The following is a 22,494-nucleotide window of genomic DNA, read 5'->3' as shown; positions in this document are numbered from 1 at the left end:
GCCTTTCTGATTGTTTGAAGATTTCTTTATGTTCATCACTCTGCAATCTGTTAACCTGTTTTACATTCAAAAGCCTTTTCTAGTGGAGCCTTCAAGTAACCTCCAGATACTATGGAATTAAAGAGAATTTTACACAATGTAATGTCTATGTAATGTATTGATATTGAGTGTTTATCTTGCAGACAGTGCTTTGAGACTCCCCAGTCCTGTATCTCTTTTCCATCCTAGTAAAATCCTTCCTAGAACAGGGGTTGTACTAAAAGCTTTTACTTGTGTGTTTAGCTTAAACTGCAGATACTCTGCCATCTTCAAAATCTTAGAAGAGAACTGTTGCATACCCATGTATTAGAAGCAGACCAGAATTTTTTTCTCTGGGTTTTTTTGGGGTTTTTTTGTTTGGTTTGGTTTTTTTGTAAACTTGGATGCTGAAGAACTATGTTGGTATATCCTTAAGAGGATTTTGTTTTGGTAGTGGGGGTATTTTTGTTTGTTTTTTTGGGGTTGGTTGGGGTTTCTTGTGTGTGTTTTATTGCTCATATGTGAGCATAAATGCTTAAATGAAGACACACTTGCATACGCATTACATGTTGTTCTATGCTCTTTTCTAAGAGTTGGTTACCCAGTGCTGAATTTTAAGCTCCAATTATAGTATCGTATAAGCTCCATTATATTATTCATTGTATTTTTGTATGCTTTATATGGTAGTTGATGTGACCTAAAAGTACCAACATATAAAGCAGAGGTTTTTGTCCTCATAAGTTAGAAGCAGCAGTGCAATTTCTTGCTGATAGCGGTTATGAAATAAGGGGAGCTAACCTGCTGCAGACAATTGTATTTGACTTCAAGTAGAAATAAACTTCACAAGAACATTAGCCATGCACTTAATTATGTAATTAATCATATAACTACTTCTAGGAATAAAGGGAGCATACCACAGTCCTTAATCAGCTGCAAATTAGCTGGATGGGTGAAAGACAAGCAATTCAGTGTTGAAATTCCTCAAAAATGTGAGAACAGTCCATATTTTCCAATAAATCAAGAACACCTCTCAAAAGCTGCAGTTAATTCATTTAACAACAGTGGAGGAACAACATGTGAGTCACTGAACCACACGTCCATTATGAAGAATGAAGTCATTCCAGGTACAGTGAAATGATAACATTTGAATGCTGAATGTTAGTTCCTCAGAAGACCGGTAGGTTTGTTTGAGAAGACTTGCCTATGTTAGCAATAGAAATTGTGATAATAAAATTTATTGTTATACATTTACTACAGAAGGAATTGATTTTCAAGATACAAATTTATCAAGGACAAAGGAAAACAATTCCTTGGTGAAAGATGAAAATATGCAAAATGGACAAAGTGAGCAAAAAGACCATGTGGAGCAACCAGTTAAGCACAGCAATATTAGTCCAGAAATTGTGATACCACCAGGTGAAAAAATATTCATAGTGATTGTATGCACAGCTGTGTAAGTATTCCTTTCCATTATTTCTAACCAATACAATGGCAAGAGGTAATGAAAATAGACTTAATAGTTCCCTTATTCTGGGCACAGTTCTCTTCTTGGCATGTTGTGCTTTAACCCCAGCTGGCAATTAATCCCCATTCAGATGCTTGCTCACTCCTAGCAGGATGGTGGGGACAATAGGAAGAGTAAAAGTGAGAAAACTCACAGGTTGAACTAAAGACAGTTTAAAAGGTAAAGCAAAAGGCACTAAGACAAGCAAAGTAAAACAAGGAATTTGTTCACCACTTCCTGTGGACAGACAGGTATTCAGCCCATCCCCAGGACAGCAAGGCTCTGTCACAGATGATGGTGACTGAGGAAATGGCATCACTCAGAATGTCCTCCCTTCTTCCTTCCCCCCAGCTTTATGTACTGAGCATGATGCCCTATGATGTGGAATGTTCCTTGGGGCAGTTGGTGTCTGCTGTTCTGGGTGTGTCCCCTTCCAACTCCTTCTGCACCCCCAGACTCCTCACTGGTGGGGTAATATGAGAAGGGGAAAAAGCCTTTTCAACACTGTAAAAACATCCCTATGCTATCACCACTTTTTTCAGTGCAGATCCAAACCAGAGCCCCATATTAGCTATTATGAAGAAAATTAACTCTACCCCAGTCAAAACAGGCACATGGTGTTGTGTAAAGTAAGCCAATACGTATTAGCAAATCATCTGGAAACCTATGTTAGCCTTTGAAAGTAGTTACCATTTCAGTGCTTGATTCTGAATTTTTATTGAAAGAAAGCGGTAATCATTAATCAAGCAATATGAGTGGGAGTAGGTAACATTTCTAAAATGACACGGTGAGATGAAGATAATGCCTGCAGATAGATATATACTTTGTAGTAAATCCATTTCTCCATGAGCACTAGCGCTAATGCAGATTTCTTGGGAATTGCTGTGTTATGTCTGATGTGTTTCTTCTAATCTTTAGTATCTTGTATTGCTACATGCCTTGATCTTAAGTTTTCCTGTTCTCTGATGGGAAATTCAAGTTATGTATGCTGAAATAGGAAAGAAAACTTTCTTCACTGAAGGTGTAATTCACAGAGGAAATGCTTTGCAAGACCACTTAGAAAAGCACTCAGCTGTACAAAATATTTTATTAATTTAGTTAAGAATGGAAAGTGGCTTTGTGGGAGCACTTGCATTCAAGTAGGAGTAGGAGCCTTACACACCAAAGATTCTGTTTGTGTACCTTCCACTTGCTTCCAGCTGTAGCTCTGCAGACTTTGTGTTCCACAGACATTGATTCCTAGGATGGTAAAGTTGGGCAGAGGAAAACAAGGTTTTTCATTCATTGAAGTAATGCAGCAATAATATTCACACTACTTCTCTTATCATTTTAAATAGTGAAGCAGGAGGCAAAAAATTTCTTAGGCGGATGATTTAGCTCTAGTTTAAAAGACAAAGCTGCAGGCATGGCTTGTCTTCATGGAGATAGACATGTAGAAAGAACAATTTATATTTCACTGTAAATCCATAAAAGCCACAGACTTAGAATCTTCTAATAATACAGAATGATCAGTAGAAAGCTTTGTGGGAGGCTGCAGCATGAATTTAACAAGTGTTTGCTGGCCAGTTAAGAAACCATAGAGATTGCAGATTTAGATGATAAATTTGGACAGTTAGGTGTCTGTTTTGAGTTTTTAATATCTGAGATAACAGGCGATAGTTTTAACTTGAGCAGGTAGTGTTAGTTGGCAAAAGTTTAAAAAGTGGTTCTCTTGCCAAAGAGAAGGTAAGCTGGAATTCTTCTTGGATGCATTTGTTTCAGACACATGGTAGCAGTGTTGGACCATGTAGTTAGAGAGCTACACTCTAGTAGTGCTTAAGTTTCTTAGAAACCAATCTGAAGTAACCTTTCCCTCCTGTTTTTTTCCCCATCTATCACTCCCCAAGCAACACTTGCACATAAAAAATATGTTTTCCAGAATTAAAGGATTTTTCCTGCTTTCTCCAATTCGTGAGTTTACAGTTAGGGTTCAGTTCTGAGTAGCCTTTTGCAAGGTGCTGCAAAGCTGTTACTGCAAACAGTGAAGAAATTTGCTTCAGGTTCCTCTGCTGGGGCTGTTTGGCTCTTCTTTTGCACTAGCAGTAATTCCCAGATGTTCCTTGTAACAGAAGCATTATTTCTGTACCCTGATGTGTTGAGTGGAGAGATTTTGCATTTTACCCAAGGTTTTGATGAAATTGTGGGGTTGAGATTTTTGCTGTGGTTTTGGGTTGGGGTTTCTTGGGTGAGTAGGTGGGTTTTTTAAATTTATGAAACCTGTATTGAACTGGAGGTAGGGACTGTGAGGAATTACCCTAAATTAGCAGTTCTCATATGTAACAAATCTGAAAACTGAAAAAGAGAATCTATCTCTTGGCTGGGGAAAATTAAGTGTGAAACATGTTGGTTTTAAGAAGATAACTTCTGTTTGCTTGAAGGATTCATGGACACAGTAAAGAGCTCTTGTTGCTTGGCTTTCCTGATTTTACTGTTGGCCGCTATATTGAAGCCACTGTAACAAATGAAGAAGAATTACTTATAGCACCTGTAAAACCTTATTCTTCAAGGAAGCCTAAAATTGTTCCAGATTCTCAGCCGAGGAAGACAACAGTAGCTGGTCCTACATACAAAAGGTACTGTCACTTAGAGCATGAAATAATACTTACCTAACATTGCTCTATTTGGTGTTGCTCTATCTGTTGTGTAATGCTGAGAAGGAAAATGTGAAACTAGGAGAATATATATATGTAGATATATATGTTGTAAACAAGATGATTGAGGACATTGCTGATAGAAGAGCTTGTTTCAGTAATTAAGCACTTGATTGCTTTTTCTGTTTGATTCTTCAATTCGCAACAGACTAATGTGTAGTGTGGTAATAAGATAAAACACTGTTCCTTAGTTATCTACTTAGGAACAATTGTGTTATTAAGAAAAAAGACAGGAAACTGAAAATAATTTCTGAGATAATCTTAATTCTTTACACAACTATTTGACTAATGTCTCCCATCTTTCATTCATTTCATTCATTTTGTTTTGCAAATGAGCTTCCATTTTACTTACAGTATTTACTTAGTTATAAAAATATACCTAAGCTGCAAAAGCAAAAACAGTGTTTTCAAATAATCTGTAGAACACTTACTATAGAATAGCCAGAGTTGGAAGGAACCCATAAGGATCATCAAATCCAGCTCCTAGCCCTGCACCAGGAATCACCCCAAGAAATGTACCATATGCCTGAGAGCTTTGTCCAAACACTTACTGGACTCTGTCAGGCTTGGGGCTGTGACCACTCCCCTGCTCCAGTGCTCTGCCACACTCTAGGTGAGGAATCATTCTTAATGCCCAACTTAAGGCTCTCCTGACACAGCTTCATGCCATTCCCCGAGGTCCTGTGACTGCAGTGAGGTCTTCCCTCAGTCTCCTCCAAGTTGAAAAGAACAAGTGAGCTCAGCAGTTCCTCATATGACTTCCCCTCCATGCCATTCACCATCCTTATGGCAGGAGGATCCTCTCCCTCCCTTGCCCAGCTGGCAATGCCATGCCTGATGTGCCCTAGGATACAGTTGGCCCTCCTGGCTGCCAGGTTACTGCTAACTCATTTTCAACTTGCCATCCACCAGGACCCCCAGCTCCTTTTCTGCAGTGCTGCTTTTCAGTGTCTTGTCTCCCAGTCTTGCTATATGTCTAGGTGGACCAGGTACAGAATCTGGCACTTGTCTTTGTCCAGTGTCATACAGTTGGTGGTTGTCTATCTTTCTGATTTGCATAGGTCTCTCTTCAGTACCTCTCTGCATTTAAGGGAGTCATCAGCTCCTCCCAATTTAGTACCATCGGCAGACACCTTCAAATCCTGCATCCAGTCATTTGAGATGTTGAAGAAAACTAGCCCTAAGATGGAGCCCTGCGAAACCCTGCTAGGGACAGGCCACCAGTCAGATGTCACCCCCTCCACTCTAACCCAGTTGCTCACCTATTGCATGATGTATTTATCCAGCTGTGGGCTGGATATTTTGTCCTGAGGGACAAATGATACTGTCAGAGTGACAGTATCAAAAACTTTACTGTCTTGTGATGACATCAGCCAGCTCTTTGAGTACTCAGATGAATACCATTAGGTTCCATAGACTTACAGCGATCTAGGAGGAGCAAAAAGTCCTGCAGAAGTTCAGGTTCAACTTGGAGTTCATCATTCTCAGTCATGACTCTCTAGCTAAGGGCACTGGCACTCCCTTAGCTCTTCATCAGTGTTGAAGACAGAAGCAAAGAAAGCATTAGACGTCTCTGCCTTGTCTATGTCCCTGTGTGTAAGGTGATCATCTTCATCCTGTAATGGGCCAATGTTGTTTCTGCAGTGCTTTTTGCTATTGGCATATTTTTAAAACCTTTTTGTTGTCCCCCACAGTATTGGACAGCTTCATCTTCAATAGAGCTTTGGCCACATGAATTTTTTCTCTACAGAGTCAAGGAGCATCTTTGTAGAGGGTCTCTTACCTTTCTTCCCAGTATAACAAACTCCTCACTTGTCCCTTTGAGGGAGTCATTAGTCTGTCCCTCTGTGTGTGTGTATGTGTTTTGGATTTATAGTCTTGGTGATGTGACATGTTAATTAGCTGTTTTTCATATACATTACTAAAGCAAGCAAAATGATACGTCACACATTTTCATTTTAGAAATAAGAGACGGTGGTGTTCAAACTTTCTCCCGCATTATACCATACCGGATGAATTAAGAAAATGTGTTGAACAGCAGTTAGACATACTGACCTTTCAGCCCCTCCTAGCAGAGGTATGTAAGTGTAGGTTTTATATGAAAAATATTTTCTGATAACCATGTTTTTGTTCAAGCACCCTTAGCTTAGGAAGAATGTGTAGTCCTTAGTGTAAGACAAGATGACATAACACTTGTCAGGTAGACTTAAACTTCAGTCTGGATTCCATAACTTCCATGAGTTGCAGTATGTTACAGATTCCAAACTTATAAAACCACAAAAACATAAATGGGAAAATCTGAAAAGAGACTAGAAGTATACTGGGGAGGCATCACAGAAGCTGAATAAAGACTTCTCTGTATTCTCACTTTTTAGTAAAGGGTTTCCTTTAGGAAAGGGTTTTTTGAGGTGTCAGAAAAGTTGTTATTTCATAGAATATCACAATCTCTTAAATTATTGCAATAACAGAGGAATCTTTTCTGGGTTTTCAAAATAGTTTTCTTAAGCATCTTCAGATTTAATTCACTATAGCTTGTTCAAATTCTTCCCAAAAGTATAGCGGGTTCAGAGTACGTATAAAACACCTTCAAAAAAGTTTGATGTCTTAAGACAATTAAAATGAATCCCTCTTCAAAACTTTGCTCTGATTTCTGGTAGAACATTGCTGCAACTCACTTTATTTTGGTAAATTGTATTTAACTGGGGCTGACACTTTTTTAAAATGTAAAAGGCTATATAGTCTCCATACTAAACAGCTCACATTAAACTTGAAATCACACCATTAAGCTAGTAGGTTAGAGATCCTCTCTCAAAAAGAAGATAAAGCACTGTAGTGTATATAATAATTTTACATTGAAAGCCTGCCATTAATGGTTACTTTTTTTTAACCACACTTCAACCCTAACCTTAGATAGAACTTGGTGCTGTTGGAGAATACCTTTGCAGTAAGATTCATTAAGCTCTGAGGGAGAAAATTCGGGTTCTTTCAGCCTGCCATAAGCTGTATGCTATCATATATAATCATCAGCCGGGACTGAGACTGACATGATTCTCTTTCCAGCTGTCTGTATTTAGATTCTATGCTTTTCAGGCATAAACTGAGCATAGAACTCAGTTTGTAGATGGTCCCTGAATTCAGACGGTGACACTGCCACTGCAATAAGGGGAGACTTGGTTAATTCTTTAGCTGAGGGGCTATTGTATTTGAGCTCCAAGGACTATACTAATCCTGCTTTGGCTATTAAGGAGATTTAAAATATTACCTAGTGTATGGATGCATGTATTTAAGTATCTTATTTGGCAACCTAGTTGCTGTGCAGTCTGTCTTAAGAAGTGTTTTGTTTAATATTAGCAATAGTTGGTTCCATATCTTAGTATGACAATAATGTGTACTGTTTTCTTTTTCAGCGTCTTAATCTAGATAATTATAAGGCAAACTTTTCTACTCTTTTATGGCTTGAAGAGATCCAAGCAGAAATGGACTTAAAAGATTACTACATGAGTGGGGTTACTTTAAAAAGGAATGGGGACCTGTTAGTGCTGGAAGTGCCAGGAGTAGAAGAGGGCAGACCTCGCCTGGTTCCAGGTAGAAATGAATGTGAGATAAAGTCAAATGGCATGTTGATCTATATTTTCACTACAATGCAAACTGGTTTTTATTCATTTGTTTAGGGAAGTCTTTCAGATATTTGAGCACAAAGTTACTAATTTAGGCTACTAGACAGGGACTAGGGACAGGGGACACAAGGACACTATGTCAGTGCTTCAGTCTTACAGCGGCTGCTGTCTGAAGCAGCATTGCATATGTCTGTTCTTACACATGTTTCAATACTTAAGGACTTTCCTTTTACAATAATCAGTGGGGCTTTCAGTAAAAGTAAACTGTGCAATGTAGTAATAGCTTAAAAAGCAATAGGTGTAGCAAAGCTGGGAAAGTAGCTAAAATTAAATTCAGAATTTCAAGTAATATAATGTACAATATAGTGTTTCCAAGAGGTGTTGTCTGATGGCATCAATACTAGATGCCTTTTAAAATGTAACGTACAACTACATAGGGCATTTCAAAACAGTACTGATGGATACAGCAACCTTGCTGAAGGTAGCCTCTTGCAAATTCCTAGTTTAAACATGCAAAATAAGAAATTACATGCTGTAGTGAAAATGTTGCTATTCCTTGTAACAGTATTTTGCCTTTTAATTTTGTTTACAATTAGGTGATAAGGTGATACTGAAAAGTCAGATCTACTCAGAGCATATAATAGAGTACATTGCCTATGTTGCTGAGGTAAGCAAAGTGTCTCTTCTCTTGAAAATACCATGGTCCACACGTTTTTTACGGGAAGCTTGCAATTTGTGGAATTACAGACTAGTTTAACCTGACTTCTGAGAAGATAGGTATATTTTATAAAATAAATATATATTATATATAAATATATATTTTGAATAATTTTGTATTTTTATTGTATTTTTAAAGAGTCTGCTTTCCCTATTCTTTTAAGATTATAATCTTTACCTGTTCTGAAAGCACTTTTAACATACTGTGGATAGGCAATATGTTGATAGTAGATCAATACATATATATACTGCTTAGAGTTGCTGGGGGATTCAGTGCTTTCAGAGGTGTCTCTTTATTTTATTTTATTTATATTTATTATTTGTTTGTTTGTTTATATTATGTTTAAGGTACTAAATCTTTATCAGTATCCTGACTTTTTTTATCTTTGTAACAGATATGTGAAGAAGATGTTACTCTTAAGGTTAATGCAGACTTTGAACGGGCTTACAACTTGGAACCCATGGATGTGGAATTTGTTCATTGCAGGTGTTTTTATAAGCTTCAAGAAAGCTGCATTTAATGATTCCTCTAGTAAAGTGACTTCTAAAATATGACCATCAACTGTTTCTTTTGGTGGACACAGACAAGGAGATAATTAAGATCTTGCCAATTTTTTCATTTCTTTTCCTCAACACACCTTTGCCACTATATTCATGGTTAAAGGACTGTAACTGTACAAGTGTTCAAAGAGTTATTACCTTAATCATTTCTAGGTAGCCACACCGATGTCAGACAGTAAAATGAGGGGGAATGAGGTGGGGTGTTTGGGGGCATTTTTTTAGGTTTTTGAGGGGTTTTTTTAAGAAAAAAATGTATTAATACTGCAAGACTGTGCAGGAAGTAAAAATAGCTGTTGATAATCTTCCATTCTTTTATATTTTTGTTTTATTCATGGGATGTTCTTACCTGTTTGGAGTTATGTGATCTCTGTAAATTCAGCCTTGCAAAGAAGTTCCTTGAAAGTGGTCAACAGCAGGCCATCTTTGTCAATATTATTCATAGCAAAGCTGTTTATACTTCTGCAGCATATTTCTCAATAGACGCTTTTTTTTAAAAATACTTTTTTTTATATAAGACTTATTTTTTATGCACAGTAAAAAGTACCAGATACTTCATAGGTGTGTGCTGTCATAGTACATGGCAACTTAAGCTTTTACTTTAATCTACAAATCTATATTTGTTCCAGGATTCCTAGCAGGCGATGCCAGTTGGCCATTCAGCAAGCTGTCTACCTGGGTGAAAAAGGTATATTTTATTTGACTATTAAGCTGTCTAGAGGAGTTTCTTTGTCCAGGGTCTTGTGGGTTTTATTGCTTTTACATTGGGGCATACTGAGAAGAATGCATTTTAATTTGTTCTTACAGGAGATTTTGTGTGTTGTTAGGGACTTTTTGGTTTGGTTTTTAAGAAGAAAAAAGCATTGCTGAATGTAGAGAAGGTTTTATCAAAATTATTTCATCTGTTGGCCATCACAGGCAGGAGGACTGGAAGCAAACTTTGTGAACTGTTAGAGCCAACAAGAAATATAGAAATCATACATACTGCTATAATAATAGCTAGTGAAATGGCCATATTTTGTGTTACCTCAGAATTTATTTTAAAATACCGATTCCCTGTTCTGTGGTTGAATTGAATGATGCATATGAACTTCACATCTTTACCACCTTAGTTCTGATAAACCAATTTTGGCAGCTCAGATTAAGCTGATGTTTCAACAGTAACATTAATCAGTGAAACATGCAACGTGTTCGTGTGACTTTGAAATTTCTCTACTTTCTTTTCCTCTGCTAAATTTTAAGTGTTATTTCCGGAAAGGCTTATGTTACAATCACCACAAGTTATCAAGACGCCGAATGCTACAGAGCATTTTGCTGTTGATGATGGCCTTAAACAATCTTCACAGCAGGAAAGTAAGGTATCTAATCTGTAAATGTTCCTTAAAATGTTCCTTTATTCAGATTGGCACCAGATACTTGCTGTACACCTATTGCTGGAAAGGAATTGCATAATGAAGTATCAAAGAATCAAAGTTGTATTCTGCTGCATTCTGATGACAGTTTTCGTTTGTTGCCTGGAGATGAGGCATTTTATGATAACTGATACCATAAAGCTAACAAAATGGAAAGTGCTTATTTAAAAAGTGTGTGATTGTGATGGGAATTGTCAAATTTGCCTTAGACTAGTTTTTATAGCTACTGTTGAGTAGATACTTAAGTCCAGTCAATGTGCCAGGAAATAATTTTTTAATAGAAGATAATCATCCTGTTCTGAGTAGATTTACCCAGGCTTAACTGCCACTTATATTTTATTAATAAAATGTAGAAATCTTTCTTAGAAAGGACTTTTGGAGGCTGCCTAATTCTCTTTCCTTTTTGAAGCAGGACTGTCACCAACACTAAATCAAGTCAGCTTGAGGGCGTGTGGCAGCATTTCCTTATTTTTGTTTAGAGTTTTCACAGCATCTGTATAACCTGTGCTTCACCTCCTTTACACTCAAGATTTTTTCCTAATTCCCTAATTATTTCACCTGCAATTTGTGCTTTACAACAAGGAGTAATCAATCAATCTGGTTTGAAATCAGTATTTTTAAGATGATTGAGGCATGATGTCCAGAACCTTGCCAACACCACATTCCCTACAAGCAGTTTTCTCCCATGCTACAATCTGAAGGGACATGTCCACCAAGGACATGTATCTTTCGTAGTGGTCTGGAACGTTGTGACTGCTTTTGTGGAAGCAAACAAATTGTGTAGTTATGGCTTAAAAATCCTCATCTGAGCCTACAGAGTATTTGTGAAATAAATGTTTAATGTTAACAGAGCCAAACTATTAGAAATCTTAAACTTAACATGGAAATTCCTTGGCACCACCTTCTATTACTCTTACCTTTCTGTCTTAACGGTAGATATTCTACTTAATGGGAAAAAAATAAAACTTAGCAACTTCAAAAGTATTAGGGAAGATAGTTGCCTGTCTTCTTAAGGTTATAAATGCATTTATCTTCACTTGCTCTTTTCAGGTCAAAAAAAAGCAGAACAAACATACAAAAGGTATGACATCGTATGTATGTATGTAACAAATGTGGTGAGAGTAACTGCAAACAAGCCAACTGTGCTTAAATAATAAGTGTCACATAAGTAAATCAAGGCTGAGTAAGATATCTTTAAGATGTCCTTGTGTCTGTTCTCTAAAGGCAAATTCTAGAACTCCTAGCTGGAAATTTCTATGGAGGCTTTTGGTGCATTACTTAAACATCTCTAATTCACAGTCTAGAATGGTTTGGGTTGGAAGGGACCTTACAGATCATCTTGTTCCAACCCCTCTGCCACAGTTAGGAACACCTTTTACTAGACCAGGTTGCTCAGAGTTCCATCCAGGCTGGCTTTGAACACTTTGGAGGAAGGGGGAGCAAGCATCTGATGATATATTTTGTAATGAATAAATAGCTTTTTCCCAGTCACTTACTCAAAATTTTTTGATCATATTGAGAGTGTTCAATTTGTTACTGGGATGCTGCCTCATCTTTGGGAAAGTTTTGCTAAAGATGCTAAAACTTCAAGTATCCCAGATTATTCCTATGGGGTTTTTTTTTGAAAGTGTGACTTGAAATATCGTTGTAGTGAAATGCCTAAGAGGAGAGTGATCATGTCATTTTTTTATTAAAAGTATGTTAAAGAATTACTGATTAATTACCTAGAATGCACTCCTGTCCAAGGGTTAATAAGGTTATGCTTTGGAAAGTTAAAGCTAGACTAATTCAGACAGGATTAAGAAAAAAAATCCTGCAGTTGTAGCTGTAGAGTACTGATCATGTAGTATTGGTACCATTCCTGAAGTGCCAGTTACTGGAAGTTTCTCAAGTTTTGCTTGTTCTTGTCTTTGCTGTTCAAAGACAAGAAAGTGAGTTTGGTTCTAAAATTACTGAGTAGAATTTTTATGGATTGTTTGGTTATGTAATTATGGTCCTTTTCTGCCTTCCAGTAAAGAGCTGGTACACTTTGGAAATATTAATGTCTTATTTTCTACTTGGTATTCAGTGAAAACTGAATTTTTGAGAAATTTATTGGTTATTACCACAAAAGGTAATAAACAGAAGAATATCGTGAGTTGGAATTGGTTTAATCTACATATGTTAAAAATCTGTATGTGAAGTTCTGAGATACACTTGTCTTGATTATAGCTGGTGAAACTGTGGCACATAAACAGAGAGATGGTGAATTTTTCAATCCTGTGCTGAATGTGCAACAGAAACTGGCAGTGAAAAGGATACTGAGTGGTGAATGTCGCCCAACACCTTATCTTCTCTTTGGACCACCAGGAACTGGAAAAACAGTAACAGTAATTGAAGCTATTTTACAGGTAGTGGTAAATGACAAATCAGTCATCTCTAGCCTTTTCCATGCTGGAACATTTATAGTATTTCTGTAAGTACCATCATATTTTTTTCCAAAGGAGTTTTCAAAATACTCCTTTTTAAATCATTTTCTATAGCTCTGAAAAAGGAAGAAAATCCGTCTTCATAGGGATTTAACCTATGATTAACCCAGATTTAAATTCTGAATGGCTTATTTTCAAGCCTTTTTGTCTTTAAAACTTCAGTGAACAGTTTCTGCCTTGTGATTCCAGTAGTGCATAATGTATTCGTGAAGCACAGGTATACATTAATATGATAACCTTTAATTAGTTCTGTTGTGGGTACACTCAGTTTGAGAGTATTTAGTCATGACCGTCAGCAGGAGTGTTACTGAACTGCAAAAGCATGGATGGATATCACACATGCAGAACTCTCCCAGGTTCTGTTTTCAGTGAAATAAAATGGGAATGTTTGCACTATTGCTGCTTAAATAACCTCTTTATTTAATATCTGTCTTCTTTAATGTAGATACATTTTAGTCTCCCAGACAGTCGGATTTTGGTATGCGCACCGTCAAACGCTGCAACAGATCTGATTTGCTTGAGGCTGCATCAAAGCAATCTCTTAAAACCAGGAACTATGGTCCGAGTTAATGCTGCCTTCAGGTCAGCAGAGGTAAATATTACAATTACCTGCCACTTAAGGTTTCCATTTTAATATTTTTACCTTAAAATACTGATTCAGTTACAGTTTTAACTCTCAGCAGCTATGAGCCTGCCTAGGTTTGCTTAGGATCCAGAGTATTACATTGCTTCAGCTTTTCCAGATGATTAACTGCAAAATGTTGATTGTAAGCCTTAATTTGATTGTATGATTATAGGGTCTTCACCTTTTTCTTGCTGTGGTTAACTCTACAAACAGCAAGTAGGCATTGGTGGGGATTTTTGATTTCATTTGTGTTTTTTGTTATCAGTCCAGGTTAAGATTACTTACATGGAAAGTAAGCAAGTAGGATTGTCATCTCTATGCAGGACACACACCTTGTGTGTTCATTGCATATATTCATATATATTTATACATATGTATATATATTTATATGTATGTATATAGAGAGACACATTTGTGTATGTGTGTGTATATAGGTATCTGCACACATACACATATGTGTGTGTACATATAGATTATATACATACATATCATCATATATATGTGTGTGTATATATAGATGAGTGCATAAAATATCCAAACACTCCATTTTGGTCCTTAGAATAAAAAACAAATGTCTTGCATATATACTACTTTGCTTAATTAATTCATTCATTTTTGTGTATGAATGGGTCTAAAGCTATGTGTTTTGCTCAGTTTTTAAAATAGTTTCCAGAGAGCTTTTCTATTCAAATTTGAAAGTTCTGTTTTAGGTTGGAATTCTGTATTACCTTTTTGTTTCTGCAGCTAATTGATGACATGGTGAAACCTTACTGCAAAGATGGTGACGATATTCAGAAGGCATTGTGGTCCAGGATTGTAGTTACAACATGCAGCAGTGCAGGATTGTTTTATCAAGCAGATACCCGGTATAGTACCATAGATAGTAGTATCACTGAAGTGGCTGGATGACACAAACCCCAGAGCTTTTAAAGACTGAACTGTAACTTGGGCTGTTTTTAATGGTTTACTTCATGCACCTGTATTGAGTAAGAGAGCAAAGCACTTGGTTCTACGTAATGTTTAAGCAGAAACTTCCTCCGTGGTAAGTTTAAGAATTATCTTGAATAGTGTATAAGATTTTTGAAATAGAAACTTCTCCTCTGCCACCAGTGGTAATTACATTGCTCTTGACAATTACTTCGACTTAAAATTATTGCCACACTAAAAACTATAATGTATTTGGCTTTTATCAAGTCACTTTTACTAACTGTAAACAACTGTCATATCAAGTGCTATTAACCAAGGTTGTCTCTGACTTGGATTTTACCTTCGGAAAGGGACATTCTAAAGCCTTACTATCTTGAGTTGTTTGGCAGAAACAAAGCTTGGGGATTGTCTTTGCTACACTATCTACAGTATCTTGCTACAGTATCTTGCTACAGTATCTTCAGGAAACTGAGAATAAGGGAAGCTTTTCTAAGTATCTTCACGTTGGTACAAACAATGGTTTAATTAAAGGTTGTGTATATCAGACTATGTAAGTGAAATCAAAGATGAAAAATTAAAGTTAGGGGTTGTTTTTTCTATATTTCCTTCTGGAAATACTGATCTTTGTTCTGTGTCTATGGGATTGCCTGGCACACCTGACAAGGATATTTACAGAATAGCTGAGGTCAACCACATGGTGGCAGAATGAACTAACCTGAAAACAGCCCTGTTTCAGATTAATGTTATTTAATTACAGACTTGGACACTTCACTCATGTGATTCTGGATGAGGCAGGTCAAGCAAGTGAACCAGAGAGTCTGATTCCTATTGGGTTGATTTCAGAAGCTGATGGACAGGTAGTTCTCTTAACATCATTTACTGGAAAGGAAAAAGCTTGTTTATTCTTTTCATATCTTTTGGGTTGTGTAGAATGCAAGAAGTCATTTTTTGATAATGAGTTTTGTAATAGAGATTTTTCATTCACATTAATTTTCAACACTTAAACAAGTTTCTTTACATCTAGAACACGTCTGTGTTGATAAGACAGGGTCAGTGTGTGGGAGATATCAAAAGCTATGTTCTGTTGGAGACAACAACATACTTCTGTTCTTTGCAAACAAATGTTTGAAGGAAAGCAGAATACTTGATATGAATTGATCTCTGAATTCTGAAATGCGTATGTCATTATAAAATGAAGCTACAATAACAATTGTTTTACTCTAAGATGGATGTTTTTAAATTTTGTATACAGATAATTCTCGTTGGAGATCCAAAGCAGTTAGGGCCCCAAATAAAATCTAAACTTGCACAGACTTTTGGATTAAGTATGTCCTTGCTAGAAAGACTGTCATCAAGAGAGCTATATCTGAGAGATGAGGATGCTTTTGGTGCCTGTGGAGCATACAATCCCTTGTTGGTGAGTTAAACTTTTTCAGCTCAGTCAAAAAAGAAGTTGTGGTTTCTTACCGCTGTTTTTCTCCCTGATACTTAGTGATAAGTCTAGCTTGAGCATTAGTTCTCTAGAAAAGCTTGATTGATTTGCATATGTAGTCTGAATAGTAAAGATGCTGAGGCCTCCTTTTCTCTGAAGGGATCCTCTATTCTTAAGTAGCATAAGTCAAATATGGTGCACAAAGCACGGTTGTAAATAATAGCTTAAAATTCCCTTTCATGTTCGTTGTCCAGATTTCCATAGCTTCATTTTCCACTGATGAAAAAGTACAATTTCTGCTTTTAACATAAAAAGACAAACAGAGTCTCTTCTTTGAAGTTTAATTTTGCAAACATCATGTTTCACGAAGGGAAGAAGATAAACTGTTCTTATTTCTTTATCAAGCTTTCCTTTGAAAGACAGCTTCCCCAGATTCTTGTATGGGCAACTACCTAAAGTCTATGTTAGGTGGCAGAGGTAGCATGGTATTTAAACAAGTACAGATATTTGAGCTGCTTTTAATTACTGTCTGAATTCAAAATAGGTCTGATGTTAAACTTCCTAAGATGCCTTCTTATTCTTATGATAACATACTTCAAAGAATTAAACTGAGAGCAAAACATGACTAGATGACCATGGAAGTAGAGAAGGGAGGAAATTTGATGGCAGATTTAAGGGTGAAAGTGAGGGTGTTTGGACCTAGGCTTTAGGTCAGGTTCAGCCTCCTGAAAAGCCTGTCACACTTCCTCCTAAAATCTTTAAGCACAAACTTTTTTTTTTTGTGTTCCTTACATAGTGCTTCAGGAGAAACTGGCATAGTGAGAGATCAGAAAATTTGATTTAAGGATATGTTTTGACTGGAATATCCTATGTTACCCTTTTTACAGGACTGGCTTTTTTTGAGCTGGTTATTAGTTTCTGGAATGCTTCCTTAAGACTGTTCTTTCATTTAAAGACAAATACATTTTAGATGTTCTAAGGCCAGCTTCTATCACCTGTTCTGATGCTCCCTTTTTGCCTGTTAAGACTTGTTCAAAAGAAGACATTACATCCATTGAAACTCCATTGAAATAATCTGACACTTAAGAAAAGAGAATGTGTCTATACATCAAATGTTTCAAGAAGCTGGAGAATGACCCATTTGTCTGTCATGTACATTCAGTTCTCTTCATTTCCTCTTTGGAGGGCAAGGAGATGGTCCTTAAAAAAACTGCTTTGATGTACTTTTTACTGACAGAATACCACAACTGCAGTTTTGCCTTGAATACAGTTCTTTGTCAGCCTTAGAAGTGCTAAATGCTAGCGGATGGTAAGGCAATAGCTGTATTCTGAGAAGTCTGATGAATAATTACCTGTTTCAGTTAAGGATTTTGGGTTTTGTCTTTGCAGATCACTAAACTCACGAAGAACTACAGGTCTCATTCTGCATTGCTTGCCTTGCCATCTAAATTGTTTTATCATAAAGAGCTGGAAGTTTGTGCAGACACTTCAGTAGTATCTTCTTTGTTGAATTGGGAAAAATTGCCCAGGAAGGGATTTCCATTAATTTTTCATGGAATAAGGGTAAGTAAAATGTTCATATAGTATAGGCTTGCTAGCACTTTGCTGATTTCTTTAGAATAAAGTCTAGAAAGGATGTGAAAAAAGGTTAAACTGCCTTTCACAAGTAATGTGACTTCTTGACCATCTGGTTTTAAAAACAGCTACTGAAGTCAAATATTTGTTAAGAACTTGAGCAGCTGCCTCTTGAAGTGCATTGTGAAGACATTTTCATACAAGTTTAAATTCATAGCAGATGACTAGACTGGAGTTACCATCAGCTGCTCTAGATTGCTTTTGATGAGAGTTTCCTACATTAAGGTGGATACCAGCATCTAAAACTAAAGGACCATTAGAGTTTAATTTGACAAGGGAAAAAGTAGTACTTTGGAAAAAAAATTTTCTTTAGTCTTCCAAGAAGTTAATAAGAAGTGATAATATCTGCTGCTTGGAGAGGCTTGCTTTAGAACTCTTCCACCTTGAAAAAAGCAAGACACCCGCTTATTAACATATGTTATTCTGAGTTGAGATTTTACTCCTTTGTTGCATACTTAAAATACTGTTGTTATATCAATTATATTTATAAATGTATAAAAATAAAATAAAATGTGAGGTGATACTTGTTCTCTAGAAAAGGTGTATAGAGAGGAAGAGAAATTATATATAGCATTCCATCACTTTTTTTGCATTCAGGAGGTATAAGAATAATGTATTAATAAATACACAGTCATTTCCGTACCTGATCTCCATCATCTCATTTCCTTTTCCCCCATTACAGGGCAGTGAAACTCGTGAAGGGTGCAGTCCTTCATGGTTTAATCCAGCTGAAGCAGTTCAAGTAATGATGTACTGTTGCCAGCTGGCTAGAAGTGAATACTCTGCAGTCTCAGTGACAGATATCGGAGTGATTGCACCATATCGTAAACAGGTATAATGTTTAACAGGTCTGATGTCTTAAGAAAAAGAGTTGCTGTACCTCATCTTATGTATTTATATGGTGGCTGTGGTTTGTTAAAGCACAGGGGCATATGCTAAAATTTCACTGTTGTGTATCATGATACACAGTATATTATCAATCATTATGATGCTGCAGTTGAAATCTAAAAGACAGAAATAATGGCATCCTACTGGTTTTTGAGTTTTAAAAATCAAGCTATTGAGGAAACCAGTTTGGAAACAAGCATATTTTTGAGTTGTTGGAAATAATGAGTGCAAGTCAAGAATTCATTATCCAACAGCTGGAACGGCAGTCTGGTTCTGTCGTTCTCTGCGCTGAAGACTGGAACAAAAGCTAATCATTGTGAAGTAGATGGTGTGACACCTTGTGGTCTTGAGGAGACTAGAGGAAACAATTGCTGTGACTTCTTAGCTGTCCTGTAGTCAGACTTGAAATATGTAATGCTATTTAAACCTCTAGAAAATGTTCAACATTAACTTCAAATGCTGTGCTTTATTTTTAAGTGTATTTATATCAAGGTGTGTTAAGTACCTGATGTTTACTTTCATTTTAAAAATAAACTTAATTCCCTCTTAGTTGCAGAGGAGATTTTGGACAGTGCACGTAATTCTTCTTGGTGTTCACATCTCAGTGTTCATGACCTTGTATCTTTGGCTTGGGAGAAGCACTGAGGCACATGAAAAAGATCAAGCCCTTGTGAAGAAATCTCACTTGCAAATTATAGCTTTGCTTTCATTGATCCAACTGGTCAGGTGCATGCACCTGCATGTGTTTACAGTTACTATTTGTTTTTTTTCAAATATGTGTTCATATTATTGGTGTGACTGTATTTCTTACACTCCATAAAAAAATGATTTTATGTGATTCATTGTAATTTTTGTCCTTCATCTGCCTATACTACAAGGCATATGATAGTAATATCCACATTAAGAAAGTCACTTTGTATTGCAGGAACACTGATTAGAAGGTATTCTTTGACCATGTTTTTCAGATTAGTCAGGCAGGATTTTTTCTTAAATCTTTTGGAGCACTTCAGTTATAATCTCTGAGCAATTTCTAGCAGGTGGCAGTACAGCAATCCCACATGTACCCGGATTCCAGTGCCTGATACTCCTTGTTCTCTTTTTTGGTGGATACTTAAGATCATACCTCACCTCTGCCTTTCAGTCTGCATGATGCACGTGGCAAGCAAAGGTGGAATCTTTGTAGTCTTCTTGAAGGGCTGAGGGAAGCTGCTTGCCCTGCTGCATCTGTGGTATGCATGTTTTTGGATATGATGCACATTGGAAAAAGAGGTTTAAGGATGTGAGTTATTCTTCTCTTTAACATCTGTAGTACTAAAAATCTCTTATCTTCTGTTGAATCTATGGTAGAGTACTCACTCCTTCACCTTCTGAGTTGTGTATTAGCTGTGATACTTTCTTGTAGGAAAAGTTACTACTTTGTTTTAAAATCTTACCCAGTGAGTGATGGCTCAGTGTAGTCATTCCTTTCAGCATTACCATGTTAAGGTACATACATGTATATGTGGTATGGTTCTGGATTTAAAGCAGTCCACTCTCAAATGTAACACTAAATTCCCTCAAACACTTTTTTTTTTTAAATAGGTGGAAAAAATTAGAGTTCTTCTCAAAAGTATTGATTTGGAAGATATAAAGGTTGGCACAGTAGAAGAATTTCAAGGGCGGGAATACATGGTTATCATCTTATCAACAGTACGTAAATTTACTGCAGTCTTACTGAGAATTTTGACATGTGTCTAATTCTCTGTGTTTATTTTTGATATAGGCCTTGAAAAAAATTTAGAAGCCATATTTTTGTCAGTCTCTCACAGTATTTGAAAGCAGAGCTTATTAAGTGCATGATTGTAGAATTATTCTTCTCTTTAAAATCTGGATTATTAAAAATCTGTTGCTTTCTGTTTAAATTATGGTAGTAGTACTTCACTTTTGTAGCTTGGATGAAGAGTCTGTGATTTTCTCACTTTTTTTTTTTTCCTGGGGGCAGTGGTACTGTGCTTACTTTCACTGTTCTCCATCATACCAGAGCTTTGTAATCCACTATTGGATCTCTCTTATGGTAGTTCTAGGTATGTACTACTCTCTTACTTATAAGAACTGATTATTTTGGTCATGAAAATTTTCTTCTTTTAAAAGATAGGTTCAAATACAGATGAAATATGGGTGAAAAACAAATGAGTCATAGTTTAGCACACTACTTACTTTGGCTGTTTTTCCTATACTAAGTCAAAGCACCCTGGTGAGGCTACTGAAGAAGGCACACACTGAACTGTCTTTCAACTGAGTGAATTATTGCAGTAAGGAAATACTATGTTAAAGTTATGCTGTTGTTGTGTTGTGTTTCATCACTTTATTTCTAAAATCATCCATAATTAATTTTAGGTGCGATCTCAGAAAGTCATCATTGATGATGAAAAACACTGTTTGGGCTTTCTCTGTAACCCAAAGAGATTCAATGTAGCAATTACTAGAGCAAAAGCTTTGCTGATTGTTGTGGGAAATCCTCACGTTCTTGTGAAAGTAAGTTTGGGGTTTGTATCTTTGAATTGCATGTGTTACTTGCCACAGCAATTGAATGACTTTGTGGTTAATCTGATGTGAGGAAGCATCAGAATGTTAGGAACTTGTACGTTGTCCTCGGTGTGCATTTAGGAATGCCTGATCTCCATGGGTTCCCATACAAACAGACAGTTCAGGCACACACACAGTAGATTTCCAAGTGCAAGGGAAATGGCGCTCTGTGCATACAAGACTCTAGCTCCTCTTTGGTCTCCAGCATGGAGGCTCTGATCTCCTCTAAAGTTCTCCAGCAGCCTGCAAGTCCAGTAAGCATGTTCTGCACAACCTCACACAGTCAGGTTCTTCACAAAATGTAGTTGCGTCACTTTTTAAATGGAGGGTGGCGGAAGAGATTGTTCCCTATTAATGCAGTGAGTGCCAGAGAGGAGGACTCCTTTTGAACTCAGGCATGGTCCTTTCCCAGGAATAAGTTGAGCTTGTCTTAATATCTCATTTTATGTCTTGGCTTCACAAACAACAAGGAAAACAGTGTTTCAAAAATGGTCTGAATGAAAATTTAGTTCCCCCACACCTTATATGTAATTTAGAGCAGCTATAGGTACCTTCTTCGCATGTTGTGCAATATTTGCACCATTTGTAGAGTTCTGTTTCTGGAAAAGGTCTTATTAAATCTCTTACGTTTATGTGCTGTGTTAATTTGTTTGAAAATTCACTTCACAGCACACCATGATTACAGTTACATATTAATTTTCTCTTGTAGGATCCCTGTTTTTGTGCACTGTTAGAATACAGTTTAATGAACAGAGTTTACATAGGTTGTGACCTGCCCGCTGACCTGGAGCACCTGCAGAAGTAAGTGTCTGGTCTTCATTTTAACCTTGCTAGTTATCGATCAGTTTACAGTGTTTTTAGAGCTAGTGTAATTTGAAAGATTGATCAGCACAACAACCCGTGTTATCATGGTGGGATTGGATTTTGCATTCCTAAGTAAACATTGTGTAAACATAATGACATGTAATGTAATCCTGTTTTCTCCCGCCCCGTAACAGAGTCTGAGCATTAATTATTAAATAAGCGCTGTTGTTGACTTTGGTATCTTATGTATCCTCAAATGATAATGGCATATTTGATGATAATAAGGTCGAGGGTACAGCAGAAGTACTTAAGGTGATTTCACTGTAATTAAAAAACAAAGTGCTTGAAATGGAATTTAAATATGTCCCTCCTGATAAGATGTAATAAATACAGTGTTCAATGCATATTATATACTGGATTATACTAATTTTTTTTTTTAATGAAAACTGTTGTTTATGGAAAGGTAAGCAAGATCTTTATGTTACTCCCTTTTATTGACAGGTGTGACTAGTTTTCTTGGTATTCAAGATGCATTGAAGAGTTTGATATTCATCTGTTATGAAACTAACACTTACTCAGTCCTGAGAAGATAAAGCACTTTCTGTCCTCAGGGACAGGCACATGTTCTGAAATG

At 36.7% G+C, this 22,494-nt stretch overlaps 1 protein-coding gene across 1 annotated transcript in view; it reads left to right on the top strand.

Annotated features, from left to right (window-relative positions):
• The window catches only part of LOC131592101 (RNA helicase Mov10l1-like), a 30,026-nt gene extending 8,165 nt beyond the window's left edge, over positions 1 to 21,861 (top strand). The window contains exons 7-26 of the mRNA XM_058863377.1: positions 916 to 1,142; positions 1,276 to 1,471; positions 3,940 to 4,134; positions 6,175 to 6,289; positions 7,620 to 7,797; positions 8,426 to 8,496; positions 8,895 to 9,033; positions 9,734 to 9,792; positions 10,347 to 10,457; positions 11,567 to 11,597; positions 12,728 to 12,906; positions 13,430 to 13,576; positions 14,354 to 14,475; positions 15,294 to 15,393; positions 15,789 to 15,953; positions 17,358 to 17,531; positions 18,286 to 18,435; positions 20,073 to 20,180; positions 20,868 to 21,005; positions 21,766 to 21,861. Of these exons, the coding sequence (XP_058719360.1) occupies positions 916 to 1,142; positions 1,276 to 1,471; positions 3,940 to 4,134; positions 6,175 to 6,289; positions 7,620 to 7,797; positions 8,426 to 8,496; positions 8,895 to 9,033; positions 9,734 to 9,792; positions 10,347 to 10,457; positions 11,567 to 11,597; positions 12,728 to 12,906; positions 13,430 to 13,576; positions 14,354 to 14,475; positions 15,294 to 15,393; positions 15,789 to 15,953; positions 17,358 to 17,531; positions 18,286 to 18,435; positions 20,073 to 20,180; positions 20,868 to 21,005; positions 21,766 to 21,861 (2,701 nt within the window). The remainder of the gene's footprint in view (positions 1 to 915; positions 1,143 to 1,275; positions 1,472 to 3,939; positions 4,135 to 6,174; positions 6,290 to 7,619; positions 7,798 to 8,425; positions 8,497 to 8,894; positions 9,034 to 9,733; positions 9,793 to 10,346; positions 10,458 to 11,566; positions 11,598 to 12,727; positions 12,907 to 13,429; positions 13,577 to 14,353; positions 14,476 to 15,293; positions 15,394 to 15,788; positions 15,954 to 17,357; positions 17,532 to 18,285; positions 18,436 to 20,072; positions 20,181 to 20,867; positions 21,006 to 21,765) is intronic.
• The last annotated feature ends 633 nt before the right edge of the window (positions 21,862 to 22,494 follow it).

Source organism: Poecile atricapillus, chromosome W (assembly GCF_030490865.1).
Source record: "Poecile atricapillus isolate bPoeAtr1 chromosome W, bPoeAtr1.hap1, whole genome shotgun sequence".
NCBI classification, from domain to species: Eukaryota; Metazoa; Chordata; class Aves; order Passeriformes; family Paridae; genus Poecile; species Poecile atricapillus.
This window is presented reverse-complemented; position numbering and strand designations above follow the sequence as displayed.